This window comes from Protopterus annectens, chromosome 17.part0 (genome assembly GCF_019279795.1).
Source record: "Protopterus annectens isolate FY-2018-M chromosome 17.part0, PAN1.0, whole genome shotgun sequence".
Classification (NCBI taxonomy): Eukaryota; Metazoa; Chordata; order Ceratodontiformes; family Protopteridae; genus Protopterus; species Protopterus annectens.
This window is the reverse complement of record NC_056751.1, coordinates 831,181,899-831,202,946: the sequence shown is the minus strand read 5'-3', so window position 1 is coordinate 831,202,946 and position 21,048 is coordinate 831,181,899. Positions and strand designations below refer to the sequence as shown.

Genomic DNA, 21,048 nt, shown 5'->3' with positions numbered 1-21,048 from the left:
CTCCTAGGCAGAATTGCAGATAGCAGGAACTTGCTTTAGTTCAGAAGTAATCCACAGACCATACTTGCCATTCACTATTTTCTTTTTGCAAGAAAGTTGTCTTTTTTGAAGTTTCATATGACATCAAGATAAACCTGAGGTGTGTAGTGTTACTACATTGTTTATCTCATTTTCTACTGCCACAGATCATGAAGTTGCTACTGCTATTCTTGTATATTCATATTTAGCATTCTTTCAGAAAGGAGTTTGTCTGAGCCTACATGATATGGGCAGATCAATGTAGTGTTCAGTGTTAGCACCTAAAGTTTTACATCCTAAGAGTGTCCCTTGTTTAGGTTAGCAAAGTACTATAAAGCACACACAACAGGTAAACAGGTAGTTGTTGAAGATATGTTTACATGAAGAGTAAGCATCATTTACACTGCAAATCTACAAATATAAACATATTCTGAGGGAAAAAAAAAAACATTAATTGCCAAAACCCACCTGACTTGTGGAGTAAGACATCCTGTAATGGCACATATTGACCTTTACAGTTATCAGGAGTATTTGCTACAAATGATTATTTACGGTGAAGAAAGTAATGGAGATTTTTTTCCACATAACTTGTGCAGGCCTTCAATTTCTAAAAGAGATAAGATGACTGGAGATTTTACATGTATTCTATATAACTTTTCAGATGACAGTTATTTCATTGTGGTGTACAGGATACACAATTTTTCTGCATGTCAAGAAAGTCATCCCACTTTCTCATTCTGATGCTAAAACCCACATCAATACTGGACCCTTCTGGCCATGCACAGCTACATGCACAGGACAGCAGCAATGAGTATGAGAAGTAAGAAACATAAGGCTATTTATGAGACTAAATTTGCATCCCTAGTTAAAGACAACCATAAGGCATTCTTTAACTATGTCTGAAATCTAAAAGGGAATGCCTAGCTGTGTGCTGAACTTATAGTAGATGGTACACTGAACTTGCAGAAACTGCCAACATGATAGCAGGCAGATTTGGCAATAACTTCACTCCCCTATCCCCACCAACCATACCACAAAGCATTCCCAACACCAGTCCACTACCGAGTATTTCCAAAGAACAAGTCGTACAAACACTCTCCAAGGCCAAAAATATGGCCTCTATGAGATTAAATAATATCCCAGGTTGCTTACTAAACAATCTAAAACAAGACCTAGAAGAACCACTTGGCACTTTCTTTAGCCATAGCCTGAGCACTGGCTTTGTTCAGCAGAGTGGAGAACATTAACAGTAATTACCTTGCACAAAGGGGATCAATCAACCAACCCAGGAATTTATTGACCCATAAACCTAACCAGCCTTATCTGCAAGGCCATGGAAAGAATCATCACGGACCTTATCAACAAGGACACAGGCGATCTTCAAACTGTTGACCTGACCCAGTTTGGATTTGTCAAGGGTAGATCTTGCTTATTAAACCTGGTGGACTTCTTTGAGAATGTCACCAAAGCCCTGAATGATGGCAAAGCAGTACATACTGCCTAACTTGACTTAGCCAAGGCTTTTGACAAACCCCCCCACTCAGGGATCATTGAGAAATTCTCCCAGCTGGGAATTAACCCATATGTCACCAGATGGGTTGCCAACTGGCTCACAGACAGAACACACACACTGTCAAAGTTGGGAAGCCCACCTCCACTAGTAGACCAGTTACCAGCGAAGTACCACAAGGATCTGTGTCGGGCCCTTTATTGTTTGGAGTCTTTCTCTGAGGTCCAGTTGAAAGTAGATGGCATGTGGCTTACCAAGTTTGCAGATGACTGAAAACTGGGCACAATCACTGAGTTAGCCAATGATGTAAACATATTACAGAAGGGGCTGACTCAGACAGATGATTGGTGCCAAAGTCACGGACTAACATTAAATGCAAAAAAGTGCCTCATTATCCCCTTTGGCAAAGAAGTAGCACCTGCTAGTTATGGTATAGACAGCACTCCTCTAAGCTCAAACCCAGTGGTGCGAGACTTAGGGATACAGGTTGATAGAAATATAATCTTCGATCATCATGTGTCCATAGTGCTAAGGAAAGCCTTCTACACTGCATATCTCATAAATAACAGCATCGCATGCAAGACTAAAGAAGTTATAACTCCACTGCACTCAACCCTTATTAGACCACTGATTGAGTAAATGCTCCCTTCTGTATGTATGTCAACAGACACCTGTAGCAACTGGAGAGACCACAGAGGTTTCTAACCAAGAGAATCCAGGGCCTCCCAAACACGACTTACATGAAAAGACTGAAAGCCCTGACACTGTACTCTGTATCATACAGGTTGCTAAAAGGTGACCTGTGCCTGGACTACAGAGCAATCTCTGACTCTGCCCTAATGGAAATGCTGCACACCTGCAAATCAAATGGGACAAGAGTCACTCGCTCCAAGGATCTCAACATAGCCTGTGACATTAACAGAATGTGTTGGAGATGCGGATGTATCTTCCAGAGATTACCACTCCTCTTGAATAAACTCCTACTTCACATGAAGCAGAGTTCCTCAATGATCCTAGTTAAGGGCAACCCAGACAACTGGATGGGAGCCAGTAAATTCACCCCGGGGGTGGCACCTACATCTCTAACAGACAGGGGCAGTGGGTGCTGATCATAGACTCATTCTGCAAATAATGACCATCTAACCAAGGTCAATTAGGGAACACACAGGGATAACATGGCAAGGCTTGTAAAGACCCTAGGGCCATTAGTCTAGTAACCTCCTATGAACCTATGAGCAAGCAGGTTCTAGGTAGGCAATGGATGGTAAGATAGTGCAATATATATGGGCCTGTTGCTTCATTTTGTGACATGGCTAACATATCATTCTAAATATTCTTGTATCAAACGTTAAGCACAATTACATAATGCACTCAAGCTGACTATACTTAATCAGATAAAAAAAAACATTTACAAAAGAACTGCACTGACAAGACAAGCACATTTTAAACATCAATAACTGAAGTAAAGTTGAAATGAAGCAAACCTCATGTCCTGAATAAGAGAAACCTTGAGGGGCAGCATTACAGGGCTAGTGTCAGACCTTCTTCGTTCTGAATCATGGATCAGTCCTAAAGTGAAAAAAAAAGAGAAAAGAAGAGCTTTGTGAATTTAGTGATTTCTAAATCCAATTTGCATCTACTAAATGCAGCCTTTCTCTAATAACAGTTGAACATTAGCTACTTCTCCTTATAAACAAAGTAAAGTCCACACGGCTTCAAAGCAAGTACCAATAAACCAAATAAGAAGCCTCCACGGCAAAACAATAAAGCCCCGAACAACTTGGAATTCTTCTCAAAACTTTATTAAGCACAAAAATTAACCAACAACGTTCTCAGTATGTTTTTGTTTAAAACACACTTCATCAGATGTGGGCTGGCATTAACAGAGCAAGCTGAGGGAAAACAGTGAATGAGTCACAGCAGCAAGGAAGAAACTTCTTCCTTGCTGCTGACAAATTCACTGTGTTCCCTCAGCTTGCTCTATTAATGCCAGCCCACATCTACTGAAGTGTGTTTTAAACAAAAACGTACTGAGAATGTTCATGGTTGATTTTTGTGCTTAATAAAGTCTTGAGAAGAATTCCAGGCTGTTCGGGGCTTTATTGTTTTGCCGTGGAGGCTTCTTATTTGTTTTTTTGCTACTTCTCCTTATGTATCTAACAACATCAATCAATACTGTTGCTGTAGCTTCTAAGCCTCCTGAAAACAAGCTGTTTTCCCAGACCCTGAATTAATAGAAAGTGTACTAAAAGCACCAATGTAAAAAAAAAAAAAGGCTTACTCCTTCTCTTCTTTCTTTCAAACCAAGGAATAATTCCTCTGCACAAATGTATATTAGAACTATTTTCCGAACATCACTCCTTTCTATGAGGATGTTCATGTGGTTGAGAAGGAATAGGGAACCCTTCCAGCTGGTAAACAATGGAGTGAAAAAGAAAAGGTATGTGCTCACCTTACTGAAAGATCTTTGACGGAGTCATCCTCAATGGATAGACTGCTGGGACTTCCACTCCTGTAATTTTCAGATGGGCTAGTTTTCTTTCTTCAGCTCTCCAGCTCTGAGGTGAAGGCAGCTCTTGATGGTGCATGCCATGGCATCAAGAGCTAGACTAAGACATATTTGGTCCCTGAATCAGCCAGTTCACCTTCCCACTAAACAAGCACAATATGCAAGACAGAAACCAAAAAGACATTCAAATAATGATAACAGTTTTCAATTCTGAGACTCGTGTGAGTCCTGGAATAGCAAGACCGAATGTGCAAAAATCTGTGAGTACTGAGTATTGGAGCACTCTACTTTCTTTGCAGTATGGCAATCTTGGAGTTAATATACATAAGTAACGTAGGTGGGGGTGCAGGGATAATCACCCCGTCCCACAAATAATAACTTGAAAGTTTTGGACATCCCCTGTTCTTTAGTTTTGCAGGTTCCCCCATTGTTGAACTTGCAATTACAGATCTGGGAATTACAACAAGCCAGATATATCAGTACATACATGGCCAACTTACAAAGACCTACATCAGTAGTCTGTGGTGAGAGAGGCCATTTAGGTGCAAAGGCATATCAGAAGGGTAATAAGTACCCAGTGATGGGTGGCCGCGGTAGTGCAGTGGTTAGCAATGTTGCCACACAGCAAGAGGTTCTCTTGTTCGATTCTTGGCTGGCGTGCCTTCTGTGTGGAGTCTGCATGTCCTCCTTGCAGTCATGTGGGTTTCCTCTGAGTACTCCAGTTTCCTCCTACATTCCAAAGACATGCAGTAGGTGGACTGGACACTCTAAATTGGCCATAGGTGAGAGTGTGTGTGCGAGTGAGTGGTATGAATGAACTACCGCTGCAGGGCTAGCCACTCGGCACTGTAAACCTTGGCTCGAGATGATTGTCACTGCTGAAATGACACCCCGACCCCATATGCAAAATGGGAAATGGAGTGAAGGATGGATGGAAGAAGTACCCAGTGAGGGAAACTTCATCACAGACCAGTTGATATTGTGAGTACATATCAGTTCTATTGGACATAAATTTTCAGTGGGCTGAGGGTCAGGAAGAGTCCAAAGTAGTAACCAAAAACCTCCTGGGAGGCCAGAGCTGTAGAAAGACTAAAAGTATAAGCTCTGAAGGCCACATCCTACTGGAGTGATCTTAAGAAACACTTGCCTGTGGGTGGTTGGACCACCTGATGGCAAAAGACAATGCAGTTAATAATCCACTTAGGAAAGGAATACAAACTAGCCCCTATCCTTTCTCTCTCTCTCTCTGAAGCAAAGGAGATAAACAGGTGTTCATTTTTTTTTTGTAATTCCTGTACTCCTTCAATACTCTACACAGTTTAAATGCCTCTTGCAATGTTTTACATAGCCCCACCTCCACCCTTCCTGCAACAGTAACTATAACTCCTGCATTCTTTCTGTACTCTACTAGAACCCTAGCTGGCAGAGCATGTCCATGAAGTGAAAAGCTCTTCCTCCCCTGGTGTCTGCCCCCAGGATGGGAAGATGAATGAACTGATTTAAGTACAGCTCTAACACCTGTACTTAAACCAGTGGACATTCCCTTTTCTTCTTTAGTTTTGTAGTTTTCCCCCCACAACTGTTGAACTTGCAATTAAATATTTGGGAATTACAACAATGACCCAGATACATCAGTACATACATGGGCAACCCCAACAGTAGTCTGTGGAGGGAGGGGCCATCTAGACACAGAGACATAGCAGGAGGATAATTTGGGGGAAAAAACATTGGTTTCTGTCAGAAAAATATGTATTAATGTATGTATTTAGTGCTTATTAGAAGCTAAAAGGGTTAACACATTTCATTCTATTTTATGTACAGCTTAGTTTTGTATGAAACTACGAGATGCTTTCTGAAACTGCAAGATGCTCTCTGACCTAGTATTTGCTAGCACAGCAAAATTCATGTTTATGCCTTTTGGAAATATACTGAAAAGCAGGTGATTATCTGCTAGGTCAGGAAAATAATGAATAGAACAATACTGTTTTCTATAACGTTATTGAACTTGAACAATCAGCTCTGTTCGTGTTATGAGAACATGCACAGCTGCAGAAAAAGATAGATACAGTTGAACAAAGACTGCTTGAAGAAATTAACTATAATCTGTACTTGCTTTGTGCTCAAATTAGCCATAGTACCTTGAATGGTAACATCATATAGTGAGAAGTTGTATCTAACCGGTGGTCTCCAAGGCCACGTTGTTTTTCTTAGGAAGTTTTTTCATAAACTTGATAGTGTCAACAGAAAATCATGGGCAAACAGCTGCTATGAAATAATACTGTAAGAACTTGTGATTTATTACATCAGCTTAGTAGGCAATGTCTTGTAAGAAATGTATAAGAATGGCTTCACTTCCTGATTCTAGTTAGACAAACTCTGTATTAGCACGTTTTTGTCTCCTTGCTACAAGAATGAAAGTGCCTTAACCTGAACCTGCCATGTATTGATCTTTGTGAAGTTGTTTTTTCCTTTGACAGATCAGTCCTTCGGACCTGAAATTCTCACTTCGCCTCAGGTCAGATGGGCCAGGTGGCATGAAACCGTACGGGGAAGAAACCACATCGGTTCTTCTGCTTTAAAAGACCTCTGACTGAATTGTCGTTCAAAAGAGGCCAGCCACTGTTCTGATCTGCGACTGGAGGACGAGTTAACGTTTTTTCCTCAAACCAGACGATCAATTACAGAGGCTCAGGTAGGGAGGAATTTACCTTTTTTCTGTTTTAGATCAGGGACTTGATTTGTATCATCTGTCAGGAGATTTGTTTGTGTACAAGTTAGGGACAGGAAGATTGCAATCTTGTCATAGATCAGGGAAACAGAATAGGTAAGCAGTTATTCTAGATAAACTGTGAAAAAGAGAAATCGTGGTACCACGTAAAAATAAGAAGGGTTACGTAACATTTTAACAGTTAGAACAATATGGAAAATAAGTGCACAAAAAGATCCCAAGATCCGCCGTTAACTGAAGATGCAAAATATATGCAATTACAGCGTGTCGACAATGTTAGGTACTATACAAAATGGGTTAATAAATTTGATGGCAAATTAGAAAAATCCTCACTTATTAAACTTGTCAAACAGCTTAAAACTGACGCAAAAGGTCAGGTAAAAAAGCAACGTCAATTAGGCATTCCTCAGGCACACAGGTGGATTGAGGAATCAAACCGTAGGGAACAAAAGAGTAATAATTCAAAAGCAATGTTTCTAGATAAAGAGGACAATAATTTGGTAATAGCATCAGCCCCTCCGCCCCCTCCACTTCCCTTACCAGAATATGAAGCGAGTGGACAAGCTGGTCCACCTCCGCTATACCCGGCTGTCCCTGCAAAGCCAAGACCGTTTGTCAGAGATCCCGTCGAGACTAGGTCTCAAACATGTAACTTAACAGGGGATGTTGAGTTATATCAAATAAACAAAAAATCACGAGCTCTGAGTGAAGAAGAGATATGTCCGCTCATAGAAGTACCAAATCCTTAGGCAGGACAGGAAGGGCAAGACCCAACTCTCCTGGTATATAGACCATGGACACCGGAAGACATCCGGAAAGCCACAGAGGAAATTCCCCATCCAAAAGTTAATTTTAGAAAATTCTTAAAAAACTTACAAAACATAAAGTTAAGTTATCATTTAAATAAAAAAAGTAAAAAAGTAGTTAGACAAATTGTAGGTCCAAATTGGCACATAAAAAGTGGCAACTGGAATCCCCGTGACGCAAAACACAAGCCACTCCCACATAGCAATGCAAAGCTGGATAACAGAGTAAAAGGTCTTACAGACCGAATCTCTAAAAAATGAAAGCCTAGGGCAGACTGGACTTGCATTAATCAATGCATCCAACAAAAAGGTGAAACTGTTGACAAATATTATGCTAAATTATTAGTGTTTTAATAACCATTGTGAAATGAAGATACCTAAAGACCAAACACATGATTCCTCGTATGAGCAGCAGCTAAAAAATGCATTTTTAAAAGGCAGTATTTTGCCTATAAGCAGCTTTATTACAAAGCACATGGTAGACCATCGTACAAGTAGATTACAGTCACTACTTGAATATGCTAGACATGCCAAAAGGCATTTTAACAGTAAAAAAAAAAAAAAATTCCAAGTATTTTCTGTAAAAGATAGAGCAAAAGTTTATGTAGTACAGTCCGAGAAAAAGGGCAAGAAAAATGCCCAGAAAAACAAACAATCTGATAAGCGATCAGAGGAGTTTAAAAAAAAGAAAAAAAAGGAGTAAATATTTTAAGTGCGGAAAAAAGAGACATTTAGCAAGAGATTGCAAGCAAAACAAAAAGGTAGCCATGAAAAATAAGGAGGGTGAGGACTGACTATATGATAGTCAAGAATCACTAGAAGGGAATAACCAAAAAAAGACAAATGCAAGTGTGATACAGGGAGTAAAGGATGTGACAAAAGAAATAGAGAAAGTGCAGGAAATCGCAAACAGTAAAGAAAGTAAAATTTTAGACTTAGCATTATTGAGCCTAGTGCTTTACTTAGTAAATACGAAACCGGAAGTTACACTTCTGGTAGAGGGGAGAGAAGTTAAATTTCTGTGTGACTCAGGGGCATCGCGGACCCTGATACATCCTTCCAAACTACCAGAAAATTCAGAATCACTCAATTACATATTAGTGAAAGCAGCTAATGGACAGCTGTATCGGGAGCCAATCTCCCATAACATAGCAATAACTGACCCCGTCTCAGGGATGATCCAAAAAAGCAAAACTGCTGTTTCTGCAAAATGACCAGTAAACCTTTTGGGCAGAGATCCTATGCAAATATTTGGCATAGCAGTAGTTCCAACTATGCAGGGTATGGAAGCACAGTGACAAATGGATACTTTTGTAGTGCGACCGGAGGGCGAAACATTTTATTAGTACAGCCAGGACTTGATCACGACTGGTCCAGGGGCAGTAACCGAAGAGCTGATAAATGTAGCCATCAGTAAGTCCCCCCCCCCTTGACACTGATAAACAGCATTTGTTGCACTGTACTCTGTATTATTGTAGCACACCAGGACCTAATAAGAAATATGAGCAAGAACTGTTTAAAAACCATGCAAACAGATTAGTATTACGTAATCTGTACTGGGACACAGAAGGAAACAGTGTTGTTAGCTGTTCATTGCCCCAGGAATTCTTTGCACTTTATAAATCTAATCGATTACCACATGTTAGTTTGACTAAGGACAAAAATGTAAAATGGGCAGACCTAGGGAAAAAAGTCACAAAGTGAAAAAACCAGACGGAGTTAGAACTGTCAAAACAGAGAGTACAAAAGCAGAGACAAGGACAGCTGATTAGCACTCTTACTAAAAGAGGAAAAAAATGCCTTACGGAGCATACCAGAAACTCTCTGGTCAACAGGGAAATCAGATGTAAGACTCATTCGTACAGCAGGACCAGTTACTATCACGCCAAAATCAGCATTTAGACCACAGAAGACACAGTATCCCTTAAGGAAAGATGCAAAAGTAGAAATCAAACCTATAATAGCAGCTTTACTTAAGAAAAGAATACTGGTACAATCTCCCGATTCACCATGTAACACACCCTTATTTCCAGTCAGGAAAGCAAACGGAAAACGGCGTATGGTCCAAGATTTACAAGCTGTAAATGACGCAGTAATACCTAGAGCACCTACGGTGCCAGATTCACACACCCTATTAAATAATTTGAAGCCCCAACAGAAGTATTTTTCTGTGGTAGATATTAGCAATGCGTTCTTTTCAATACCGATACATCCTGACAGCCAACATTGGTTTGCATTCACATTTCAGGGAAAAAGGTATATATACACGCGACTACCACAGGGATATTGTAAAAGTCCAACAATATTCTCACAAGAGATGGCAAGCAACTTGGCGGGATTTACCCCACCGAGAGGCAGTCAAATTTTACTTTATGTAGACGACATCCTGCTGGCAGCCCCCACCCAGCAAGAATGCAGAGAAGATACCATAGCATTATTACATTTTTTACCCACTCAAGGACATAAAGTAAACAAGAACAAGTTGCAGCTTTGGAAAAAGCAGGTTAAATACCTGGGATATGCAATATCCAAAAAAGGCAGAACATTAGATAAAGATAGGAAAATAGCAATTTTACAAGCACCCAAACCGACTACCAAAAAGAAAATGATGTCCTCCCTGGGTACGACTAATTTCTGTCGGAGTTGGATTCCAAACTATGCCTTGAAGTCTGCTCCACTGACCAACTTGATATACAAGAAGCCTATGGCAGCACAAGATTTATTACAATGGACACCAGAAGCAAAATCAGCTTTCTGTAAACTAAAACAATTGATAGCATCCTCATTAGTTTTAGGATTACCAAACTATCATAAACGCTTTTTCCAAACTGTAGATTGTAAGCAAGATTATATGACATCAGTGTTAACACAGCAACATGGGGACAAACAACGCCCCATAGCTTACTATTCATCACAGCTGGACCCAGTGGCGCGATCCCTGCCCCACTGTGTACAAGCAGTAGTCGCAGCTGCAATGGCAGTACAGGCTTCAGCCTCAGTAGTGTTGTTCCACCCTCTCACATTGAGAGTGCCCCATGCAGTCACAATTATTTTACTGCAAAAAAAAGTAGCATATCTTTCTCCTGCTAGACATCTTTCCTGTATGACTATACTGTTGAGCCAACCTCATATGACAATTAAACGATGTACAACTTTAAATCCGTCTACCTTGCTCCCAACCCCTGCGGACAGCACACCACACAGCTGCCTGCAGGAGATTAAGCAAAAGAAAAGATCTAACGGATGTTCCCTTGAATAATGCCGAGGTGACATATTACGTGAACGGCTCATGCAGAAGGGGTCCTACAGGGCAAAACCTAGTAGGGTATGCGGTAGTTTCTGATACTAAAATTTTAAAAGCAAAGTCTTTACCACACAACTTATCTGCACAAGCAGCAGAATTTATTGCCTTGACAAGGGCATGTACCTTGGCAAAGGGTAAATGTGTAAACATTTTTACTGATAGCCAGTACATCTACTGGCAAACCAATTAATCATGCGCAGTTTATTTTAGATTTGTTAAAATCTATTCAGTTACCTCAAAAAGTAGCTATTTGTAAATGTGTAGCTCATACCAAGCAACAGGATAGGATTTCAAAAGGTAATGCGAGAGCTGATACAGCTGCAAAGCAGGCAGCTTCAGCTTCAAAAATATTTCTTTTAAGTGAGAAATTACAACCTTCTGAGATTTTAGATTTAAAAATGTTAAAAACAATGCAGACACTTACTACGAAAGTAGAAAAACAAAAATGGATAAAACGAAGAGCAATTCTTAAGAAAGGGCTGTACATCTCCAAAAAAAAAAAAAAAATGATTTTGCCGTCTAATTTGTTTAGATATGCAGTTTTGTTGAGCCATGGGCAGTGCCATGTCTCAACAGGGTGGATTGTACAGTTAGTGAATCGAGTGTTCACAACATATGGGTTTATAAACTACACTAAAGATTTTTGTGCGGCATGTCATGTTTGTAATAAGCATCATGCACAAGGGGTGTTGAAGCCTAAGCAAGGGAGTTTCCCTGCACCACCGTACCCATTCCATACTATCTGTATGGATTTCATAGAACTGAACAAATGCGAAAATAAGAAGTATTGTCTTGTCATTATAGATATGTTTTCCAAATGGGTGGAAGCCTTTCCGACCAAAAATCTAGATGCAGCTACTGTTGCAAAAATTCTTGTTAGGGAAATTATTCCTAGATTTGGCATACCGGAAAAGATCTACAGTGACAATGGCACACACTTTGTAAATCAAACTATACAACAGCTGAGCCGATATTTCGGAATTTCTTTGAAAAACCATTGTGCATATCATCCACAATCTGCAGGACTAGTAGAGAGGCATAATGGGGTTTTGAAAAGTAAACTTAGGAAGTTAATTAGTGAGACACAAAAAAATTAGGTGTACTGCCTGCCTCTGGCACTGTTGAGCATGATAACTGTTCCAAATGCAAAGGAGTTAACTCCTTTTGAAAAATTATTTGGGAGGGCATATTATATACCTCAGTGGAAACCTCTCATGCCTGCAGACCAGGAGGCCGACAGTTCACTCGCATAATATATGAGACGACTTCTAAGTAATAAACAACTTTTGCAGTTAAATTCTGTTTCAGATAAAGAACAAACCAGATCATCGGAAGCAGCAGTAGTCCCAGGCACGTGAGTCTGGGTGAAAACCATAAAGAAAAAGAATTGGACATCACCGAAGTGGGAAGGGCCATACCAAGTGCTACTATCAACACCCACTGCAGTCAAGATCACAGATCAAGCGTCCTGGATTCATCTGACACACTGTAAACTGGTTAAAATCTTTGAACTGGACAAAAAAATTGTTACTGTTACACAAGAACAAAATGACCAGACATGGAGCAAATAGGAATGCAGAACAACCTCAGAAGTATTGCATGATCATTCTGTTAACTATACTGATAACAATAATCTTTTTGCTGTGGCCTTTCCTTTTTCCAGCCACATGAGCTGAACTGAATAAACGTGATGCGTTACTCATAGACTGGCATCCAAACTAACACTTACCAAGCGATTAAACATGTGTATGCTGAGACTTTTAATGTTTCAAATTGTTGGATTTGTACAGCTATACCAACAGCATATGGGGGATTATTAATGACTGCTGTCCCTCTAGGGGTCAATGAGACCGGGGAAAATTTGATTTTTTGATACTACGACTGTAAAATCACAAGACAAAATAGCATTGTACCTGCCTGTTACACAAAAGGGAATTGTGTGTTTTTACAAAAATGATACTGTTTAGGTAGGTTGGAGCAATTGTAATGTGACTGTTTCTTACAAATGTTATACCAAAGCTAATAATGCAGGTTCTATTTGTGATACAAACTATGACTCATTTCTTGAATCAATACACAAAACAGTTAATGAAGTACAACATAATCCTGTTCTTTTTATCATTGATAGAAAAATGTTTCATAAAGGGCAAGTATATATTAATACTAAAGTAGAGGATTGTTATTTTGTGTGTGGGGAAAAAAGCATACAAATGGTTACCTGAGAATTGGTCCGGCAGTTGTTTTTTGGGTTACCTGGTTCCGGCCATACGACACACTGCAGTTTTGCCTCAAGGAAAAATTTGAAATCTCAGAGAGGTCACCAAGAAACCTGGAAATCCAATCAAGAAACCTGAGAATCCAGTGGGACGAATCGAAGCAGGCTGGAGAAACCATAACTCCATAAAAAACAAAGATAAACTGACACACATGGACTTGAGTGACACTATTATATCATGGGCAGGTATAGCCCCTGCATATGGCACAGTAAAATTGATTTGGGAGCTGAGAAACTGTCCAAACTTCTCGAAGTAATGAGCAATGCAACTTTTTCTGCTCTCGAATTAGTAACTGATGAACTGAACGCTATGAGAACTGTGGTGCTTCAAAACCGCATGGCTCTCGACTTCACCCTAGCGGCGAAAGGCAGTACTTGCGCTTTAATAAAAAAGGAGTGCTGTTCGTAAATTCCTGACAACCAGCATGAGATAGACGACCACCTTGAGGTAATTCAGCAAGTGTCGGCCATGACCAAACCAGGCCCAAACCCACTGATGGATTTTTTCCAGAATTTGATTGGGGGGTGGGGTACCATCCTAATGAACATCCTGATTGCCATTTGTGTGGGATTACTCCTATTAGTAGTGTATGTTTGTTGTGGTATTCCCTGCATGAAAAGATTAATTAAAGATTTTATAGACATGTCAGTTTCTGAGACTTTGTATCAAAGTACCGAATTTGAAGAACTGTTGAAAAATGAAACACTTTCATAAGTTTAAACTGAATGACTCTCTTAACTGCAAATCCTGAACGAAAGAGGCTACGAGAAGAAGCAAACTGTTTATGCTTTTGAAAATAGAATAAAAAGTATTAACAGGGGGGAAATGTCAGAAAAATATGTATTAATGTATGTGTTTAGTGCTTATTAGAAGCTAAAAGGGTTAACACATTTCATTCTATTTTATGTACAACTTAGTTTTGTATGAAACTACGAGATGCTTTCTGAAACTGCAAGATGCTCTCTGACCAAGTATTTGCTAGCACAGCAAAATTCATGTTTATGCCTTTTTGGAAATTTACTGAAAAGCAGGTGATTATCTGCTAGGTCAGGAAAATAATTAATAGAACAATACTGTTTTCTATAATGTTATTGAACTTGGACAATCAGCTCTGTTTGTATTATGAGAACATGCACAGCTGCAGAAAAAGATAGATACAGTTGAACAAAGACTCCTTGAAGAAATGAACTATAATCTGTACTTGCTTTGTGCTCGAATTAGCCATAGTACCTTGAATGGTAACATCATATAGTGAGAAGTTGTATCTAACCGGTGGTCTCCAAGGCCACGTTGTTTTTCTTAGGAAGTTTTTTCATACACTAGATAGTGTCAACTGAAAATCATGGACAAACAGCTGCTATGAAATAATATTGTAAGAACCTGTGATTTATTACGTCAGCTTAGTAGGCAATGTCTTGTAAGAAATGTATAAGAATGGCTTCACTTCCTGATTCTAGTTAGACAAACTCTGTATTAGCACGTTTTTATCTCCTTACTGCAAGAATTAAAGTGCCTTAACCTGAACCTGCCGTGTATTGATCTTTTTGAAGTTTTTTCCTTTGACAGTTTCCTAAGGGATACTCTAACTTTGAGAAACACCAAGTATGGTTTACTAGAAATAAAGGCCCAAAGTGCCAACATCCTGCAAGAAGTGGCAATGTCCACCAAAGAAAATTACTTCCAAGAGAAACATCAGAGTTGTGAACCAGCAGAACGGAATGGAGGATGGGCAGATGTATCAAACATGAAATTCAAGTCCAAGGAGAAGAAAGAGTCCTTGCAAGAGGGCATAAAGGTTGGCTCCATGGCAAAATGGAATAAACCCCTGACTATTGCCTTGCCTTCTTAGTTTTGTGGCATACTCTGAAGAGATAATAGTAGTCCTTGATGAAGGGCTGAAAGTGCATAGTGCCAGCCTGACATTGGAAAGGCTTATGACACTATTCCACTTAAGGGTATAACTGACTAATTAAAAACATTTACTGTCAATCCATATGCAATTCAAGGGGAAAACATCAGTTAAACAAAAGAATGCAGCAAGTCACGAAGAAGGTCACATGTCTGTCACAACTGGTGTTCCCACAAGGCTCTGTATTGGGACTTCTCATTTCTGGATATAAAAGTGGGAAATGGACAATACACAACCAGACATGCTGGTAAATGCAAAAACTGGGGTAACACTGTTACTTCAACTAAAGATGCTTAAGCTCTTCAATATAGTTTACAACAAATACACAGCTGTTGCAGCAGTAATGACCTCATCTTTAATGCCATTGTAAATGTCCCATCATGAGACTTGACAAAAATTATGAAATTTCATCCTTTACATCATAAGCCAACATGTAGTAACACCATCTTGTCAAATCTGCTTATTAGACTTTGGCACATTTCTTTAATTTTGAAGAGGGTCAGGGCAAAAGAAAAAGAAAAATCATATAGCTGGAAAATGTGAACTATTCAGAAAAGCTTAAGCAGTGTCACTGTATTTTGCAGTGGTGGTGCTGCGGTAGCATTGTCTCCTCACAGTAAGATGTTGTCCTGTTCGATTCTCAGCTAGAGCGTCTTCTGTGTGGAGACATGCGTGAATGGGAATACCTTCATTGAAGGTTGTGCATCAGGGCTGGCAACTCGGCACGTAAAAATCTACTGCCAATCATTAGCGGACCGGAGTTCCGCTGTGGCGACCCCTAACCGGGAAAAGCCGAAAGACACAACAACAACGCAGGTCTAACGAAGGATTTCTGTGATCTAATCCTTCTTGACAGACCAAGCCTGGAATGTGCCACTCGGGCTGGCGACACCAGACGGGAACATAATACTAAAAATAAACAGCAATAACAGTAAAAATATGCAACAGACACGTTATTCAATACCTTTTATAATTGCAGACGAAGTTATCATAAGATTATTTTTGTAAAAAATGTTAAAAGACATATATGCGAAGTAGAAATTATCAACACAGGGTTGCAATAAATAAACATTCTTGAAGTCCATTAGGTTGTAAGCCTGAGAATTGAATCTATAAACCAAAGACCTTAAAATTAACATTCCTGACACTGGAGGAAAAGGTGAATGAGGCTGGCAGTGAGCAGCTGAAACTGGCTTGTCCATCCTGGGGAGAAGGAGGCAGTCCAGCCTTTCGCAATGTCGGCATCTAACAGAGACAATGAGAGGGGTGCATGACATGCATCTCATGAGCCTTGGACATACGCTTGGCACAGGTATGTACATGAAACCATCTTAATGGGGTATGTAAGCTTATATGGGGAAAGCATAGCAGGCAGCATGAAAACTGTACTTAAAAAGGGGGTATGGCTAAAAAGCCTACACAAATGATGGTCATGCTGTGACTGGCTTTCACACTGGTGATGAGGAATGATTGGGCATGGTCGAGGTAGGGGTTCCAAGCTTGGCATCCATGGGCTAGAAAAAAACAAAAAAAGAAGAGACAGGGATGTAGAAATTCTTTATGAAACTGCTTAATAAGATTGTGTTAGACAACAGTCTTATGTTCTACATGGTTACAATAGGTAGAACTGAAACATAAACCCTGACAGTGGAACAAATGACAATCAAATCATATAGCTGGCTGAGGCATGTCGGAAATGCAGGCTAAACAAATGAGACAATAAAGGATATATTTCCATCCAAATGGAGAACATCTTTTACTTAGCATAATATAATGGCATTGGCAGCTGTCAAAACTATACCCAGAAGTTCAGGTTGCAGGCTGGAGCATGAGCCACAGACCAGGAACCACACCCATAGACAGAGTTGACTGTCAGCTCACTTTAACAGAGGACCTTCCTAGGCTTAAACTATTGCCAGAGACATCAGAACTTGCCTCTTGTGGTCAATAAGAATAAACTTTGGTCATTCTTCCATGAATCTGCAGTTAGGTTCAGAATTAGAAAGAATGGAAAGGACATATACAGGAACGTATCCCTGTTATTAGATGGAGAAACCATCCACCATCAACTCATTTTCACCTTGCTGAACAAGGACAGCAAATTATCTTTCTGGGTGGTGAACAGATCAATTACTGAGGTACCACACTCTTGAAAGACTTTGATTAGACAATATACTTGAATCTTCAGCTCCAGGAAAGGGTTGGAGGAACAGGTGAAGAACTCTACCTACATATTCACTCCTCCTGAGATATGAATTATTATAGGTAGTATCTCAGTCTACATCTCATTGCCAAACCTGAACAGTGTCTCAGTACCTGCAGTAAAGTGCATTTCTTAATGCTTGTTTAAAAAACAAGAAAAGGAGAAACAGGTCAGTTGTTGGGCAGGACCAAAAAGGTTTGATGTGAATGTTCAGGGCAAGAAATATGGTGTGTGATTCCAGCTGGTTTATATGGAGCCTCCTCATGATGAGGGCTTGCTTTCACACAACCATGGAGGAAATGAAGCAGGAGCAAACCATACATAACCTTTAAAACAATGTTTTGCAGAAACAAAGACCAAAAATGACACTAGCAAAAAAGGTTCACCACTACAAAACCTGGTGACAGAGGTCTTGACACCAGAATCTGGCATGAAAAAAGCACTAGAGAGACAGTAGATATCATTAAGCCTAAAAGGTGAAACAGTACATGAGCCTGGACCTTCTACTGCATTTTCACTCAAGATGCAATGTCAAAACATCCAAGGATCTCTCTGCAAAAAGGAAAGAGTCGCTAAGGTCAAGATACCCTGGACTTTTTCCTTCAGGCAAAGAAAGCAGCACTAAACAGTGTTTAGCTCATCCCTAACACAGACAATTGCCTGAGTAAAGCTTACAGATGACTTCTCAATGTGTAGAGAGCCCCAAAGTATGCAACCAAGGGAGCACCCACACCACAGACATCACCAAGGAGTCCTCCAATGAGGCCAGTGGGAACCAGTCCTCCAAGTAAGGAAACATGTGAAAGTCATTCTCCTATAACACTTCCTCTATTATGGCTAGCACCTTGTTAAATATTTTGCATGCAGAGAAAGAAGCAAAATGGCAGCATGTTGTAATGAAAAAGATGCACACCCAGCATGAACCAAAGGAATCTCCTGTAGGGGCTGTAACATTATCCAGGTGTCCTGTGGCAGCAATGTTATGAACTACTGGGTAGTCACCATCTGGAAGTGCACTCGCCGGATATATTTATAGAGTTAAAGGCTAGAACCTTGCTGAATGAAGGGGACTGTTTACAGACACTCTAAGAATTATAACATGGGGTAGTCTCAAGAGCTCTGTAAAGACTACTTCATCTCTGAGCAGTGATCTTTCTGAGGCAGTAACTTCCTCTAGTAACCACTATGAGGACTCACTGGTTCTCTATAATGCTCCTCAAGCTGGATTAAACTTGGAGAACCTAAACATCATGACAACTCCAGGAATGTAATCAGGACTGAAGCTGCTGGATTAATGGGATCACATTTCTTGAACACATGGTCAACAAAGATGGGGAGCTAAGAAAGTGATACATGATGGCCCTCCTCAATCTGCAAAGATGCTTCTTCCCTGGGTGCTGGCCTGTCTTGAAAAAAGCCAGAAAGCCAATGGTTGTTTGGACACCTTCTTCTGTGGTAAGGGTCCATTTCTTTCCAAGGTGGTCCTCAATCAAGACATGGAAAGTCTGCTCTGTCAGGAAGAACTCCCAGCCATAGATAAAGGATATCCATGGGACGCTGTTTCAGTTCATCCTTAAAAGGGAAGACCCTTGGCTACACTATGTACATCAGTAAAGCAAACATTATAACTGGCCACATGGAATCCCAGTGCAGAAACTGTGGTAAACATCCTAAAAAGATCCCTCCTTGACTCCAGAATCAAGAAGTGCTGAAAAATTTCTCAGGGTCTGATCCACTAGGGAAGAACTGAATTAGGACATGTGAGGCAAACAACTGAGGACTCTAAGCTCCAATAAGGTAGAACACCCTCTCATTAGCGATGTCTACAGCCTCACACTCCTCATCAGACAGGATGGGAGAAAAGTGCTGTAGTCTGTGAGACTTATTCAGGACCAAAGAGATCACACAGGAATCAGGGGTTACTGATCTAATTTCAGGGATCAGAATGGAGATCTTTGGAACAGTGCAGCTTTATTAGAAAACATGGAAGAGTACTTACTAATTCTAAGGTTGCAGTACCTTTGAGTATTTTCTCTACTTCAAGGCAAAGTGACCTTGGCATTAGTATTAGGTTTGTGTGTGGCAAGGCCCAGCCTTGTCTGGTAGCAAATGTTACTGTTTGGGATGGGGAGCCACACTTTATTTTTCTCAATTCTGGGGCTTACAGTGGCCTCACACTTGTAATAGCCACAGAAACAACCCTAATATGTTTAGGGAGGGTCTCAGTCAACTTAGGGGCTTGTACATAGCAATAAACTTCTTTTTTTAACATCCTTATTGAATTATCACTTAAGATAACTGCACAATGGCATAGTGGATAGCATTGTCACCTCACAGCAAGAGGTTCCCTGGTTAGATTCTTGGCTGGGGTGCATTCTGTGCAGAGTCTGCATGTTCACCCTGTGTTCATGTGGGTTTCCTCTGGGTGCTCCTGTTTCCTCCCACATTCCAAAGACATGCAGTAGGTGTATTGGACACACTAAACTAGCCATAGGTGTGAATGCATGGTGTGAAAGAAATACCATGGCAGGGCTAACCACCCGGGTAGTGTAAACTTTGGCTCCAGATGATTGTCATTGTTGAAGTGACACACCCACCTCATGTGCAAAAATGGAAAAAAGGGGTTGTGGATGGAATGAACTATCACTTAAGACACACGCAAACATACACTTACATGAAAGAAAACAAAACACATTAGCATGTTCCCACTTAAAAACATTACATATCACATATATTCTTTTGTATAATTATCATAAATACAACATCACATAAATTGCCAGATTCCTGCCTTTTCTTACACCTAATTTCTCCTCCAAAATACTATTTTGTATGTATTGTTCCCAAAAAGCTCCACTTTTTCTATGTAATTTGCTCCAACCCTTTTCTAAAGATCCCACTTCCATGTTTTTCTCTCTGTTACAATATTAAGTACTTCAAATACAGTTGGTTTAGACTTTCATTTCTACTGTCTAGTAATGGGATGTTTGGTAGCCACCAGAATTACACTTAACAAGGCCTTATTATGTCTAGGCTATTCAGATCCTGTATCCCAGCTAAAAAAATAATTTCCTTAGTTACACCCATTTGCTCACAAGATGTTTTTGTCAGAGTACTCTGTAGGAAATGTCTTGCTATATTCCTACAACATATGTTTTCAGTTACTTCTTTCTTTCCCATCACACCTCCAGCATTTGCCATATACCTGATGATAAATTTTTGGAGTCTGCTAGGGTTATAAAAAGGGCCTATACAAGCACTTCCAAGCAAAATGTCTGAATTTTCTAGACTTTGTGCATACTTTGGAGGCATACACGTTCTCCCATTGTTTCCTTTTGAACTGCTTATCCAGTCTCTCTTCACAGTCTTTTCTAACCTCCTCTGATACGTTCCTGTAATTATCTTGCAATACATTACATGCCCTACTAATTATCCCTTTTTAACAGCAGCTTCTGTTCTAGACTTAACTAAAGGATCCTCTACCAGAAGAGTTCTTTCAATTGGCATTCCCTATCCCTTTCTTTTTTCTTATACTCTGGTATCAGTCCCTGATAGGGAAGGCAGTCTCTAGTCTGCAGTCCAAATGGCTTCTTGGCCTCTTCCCATTCGATTACCTTTTTCTCTCTGTAGTTATTTGCTCCCAATGCCTTAGTTCCACTGCCAGTTTTCTCCAGTAAATTGTTCTTTGTGCCCCTAATTGCAGTCATCCTATCAGCAAAATCTCTCATTCTCTATTCTTGTGTTGGCTTAGTTCTTGGAATACTTTCTGCTACTTTATTAACATAGTA

At 40.1% G+C, this 21,048-nt stretch overlaps 1 protein-coding gene across 2 annotated transcripts in view; it reads right to left on the bottom strand.

Annotated features, from left to right (window-relative positions):
* The window catches only part of DENND5A (DENN domain containing 5A), a 1,739,423-nt gene that overhangs the window by 344,814 nt on the left and 1,373,561 nt on the right, over positions 1-21,048 (bottom strand). For both annotated transcript variants that reach the window (XM_044059112.1, XM_044059111.1), the window contains one exon: positions 3,013-3,097. In XM_044059112.1, coding sequence (XP_043915047.1) covers positions 3,013-3,097 — 85 coding nt within the window. The remainder of the gene's footprint in view (positions 1-3,012; positions 3,098-21,048) is intronic.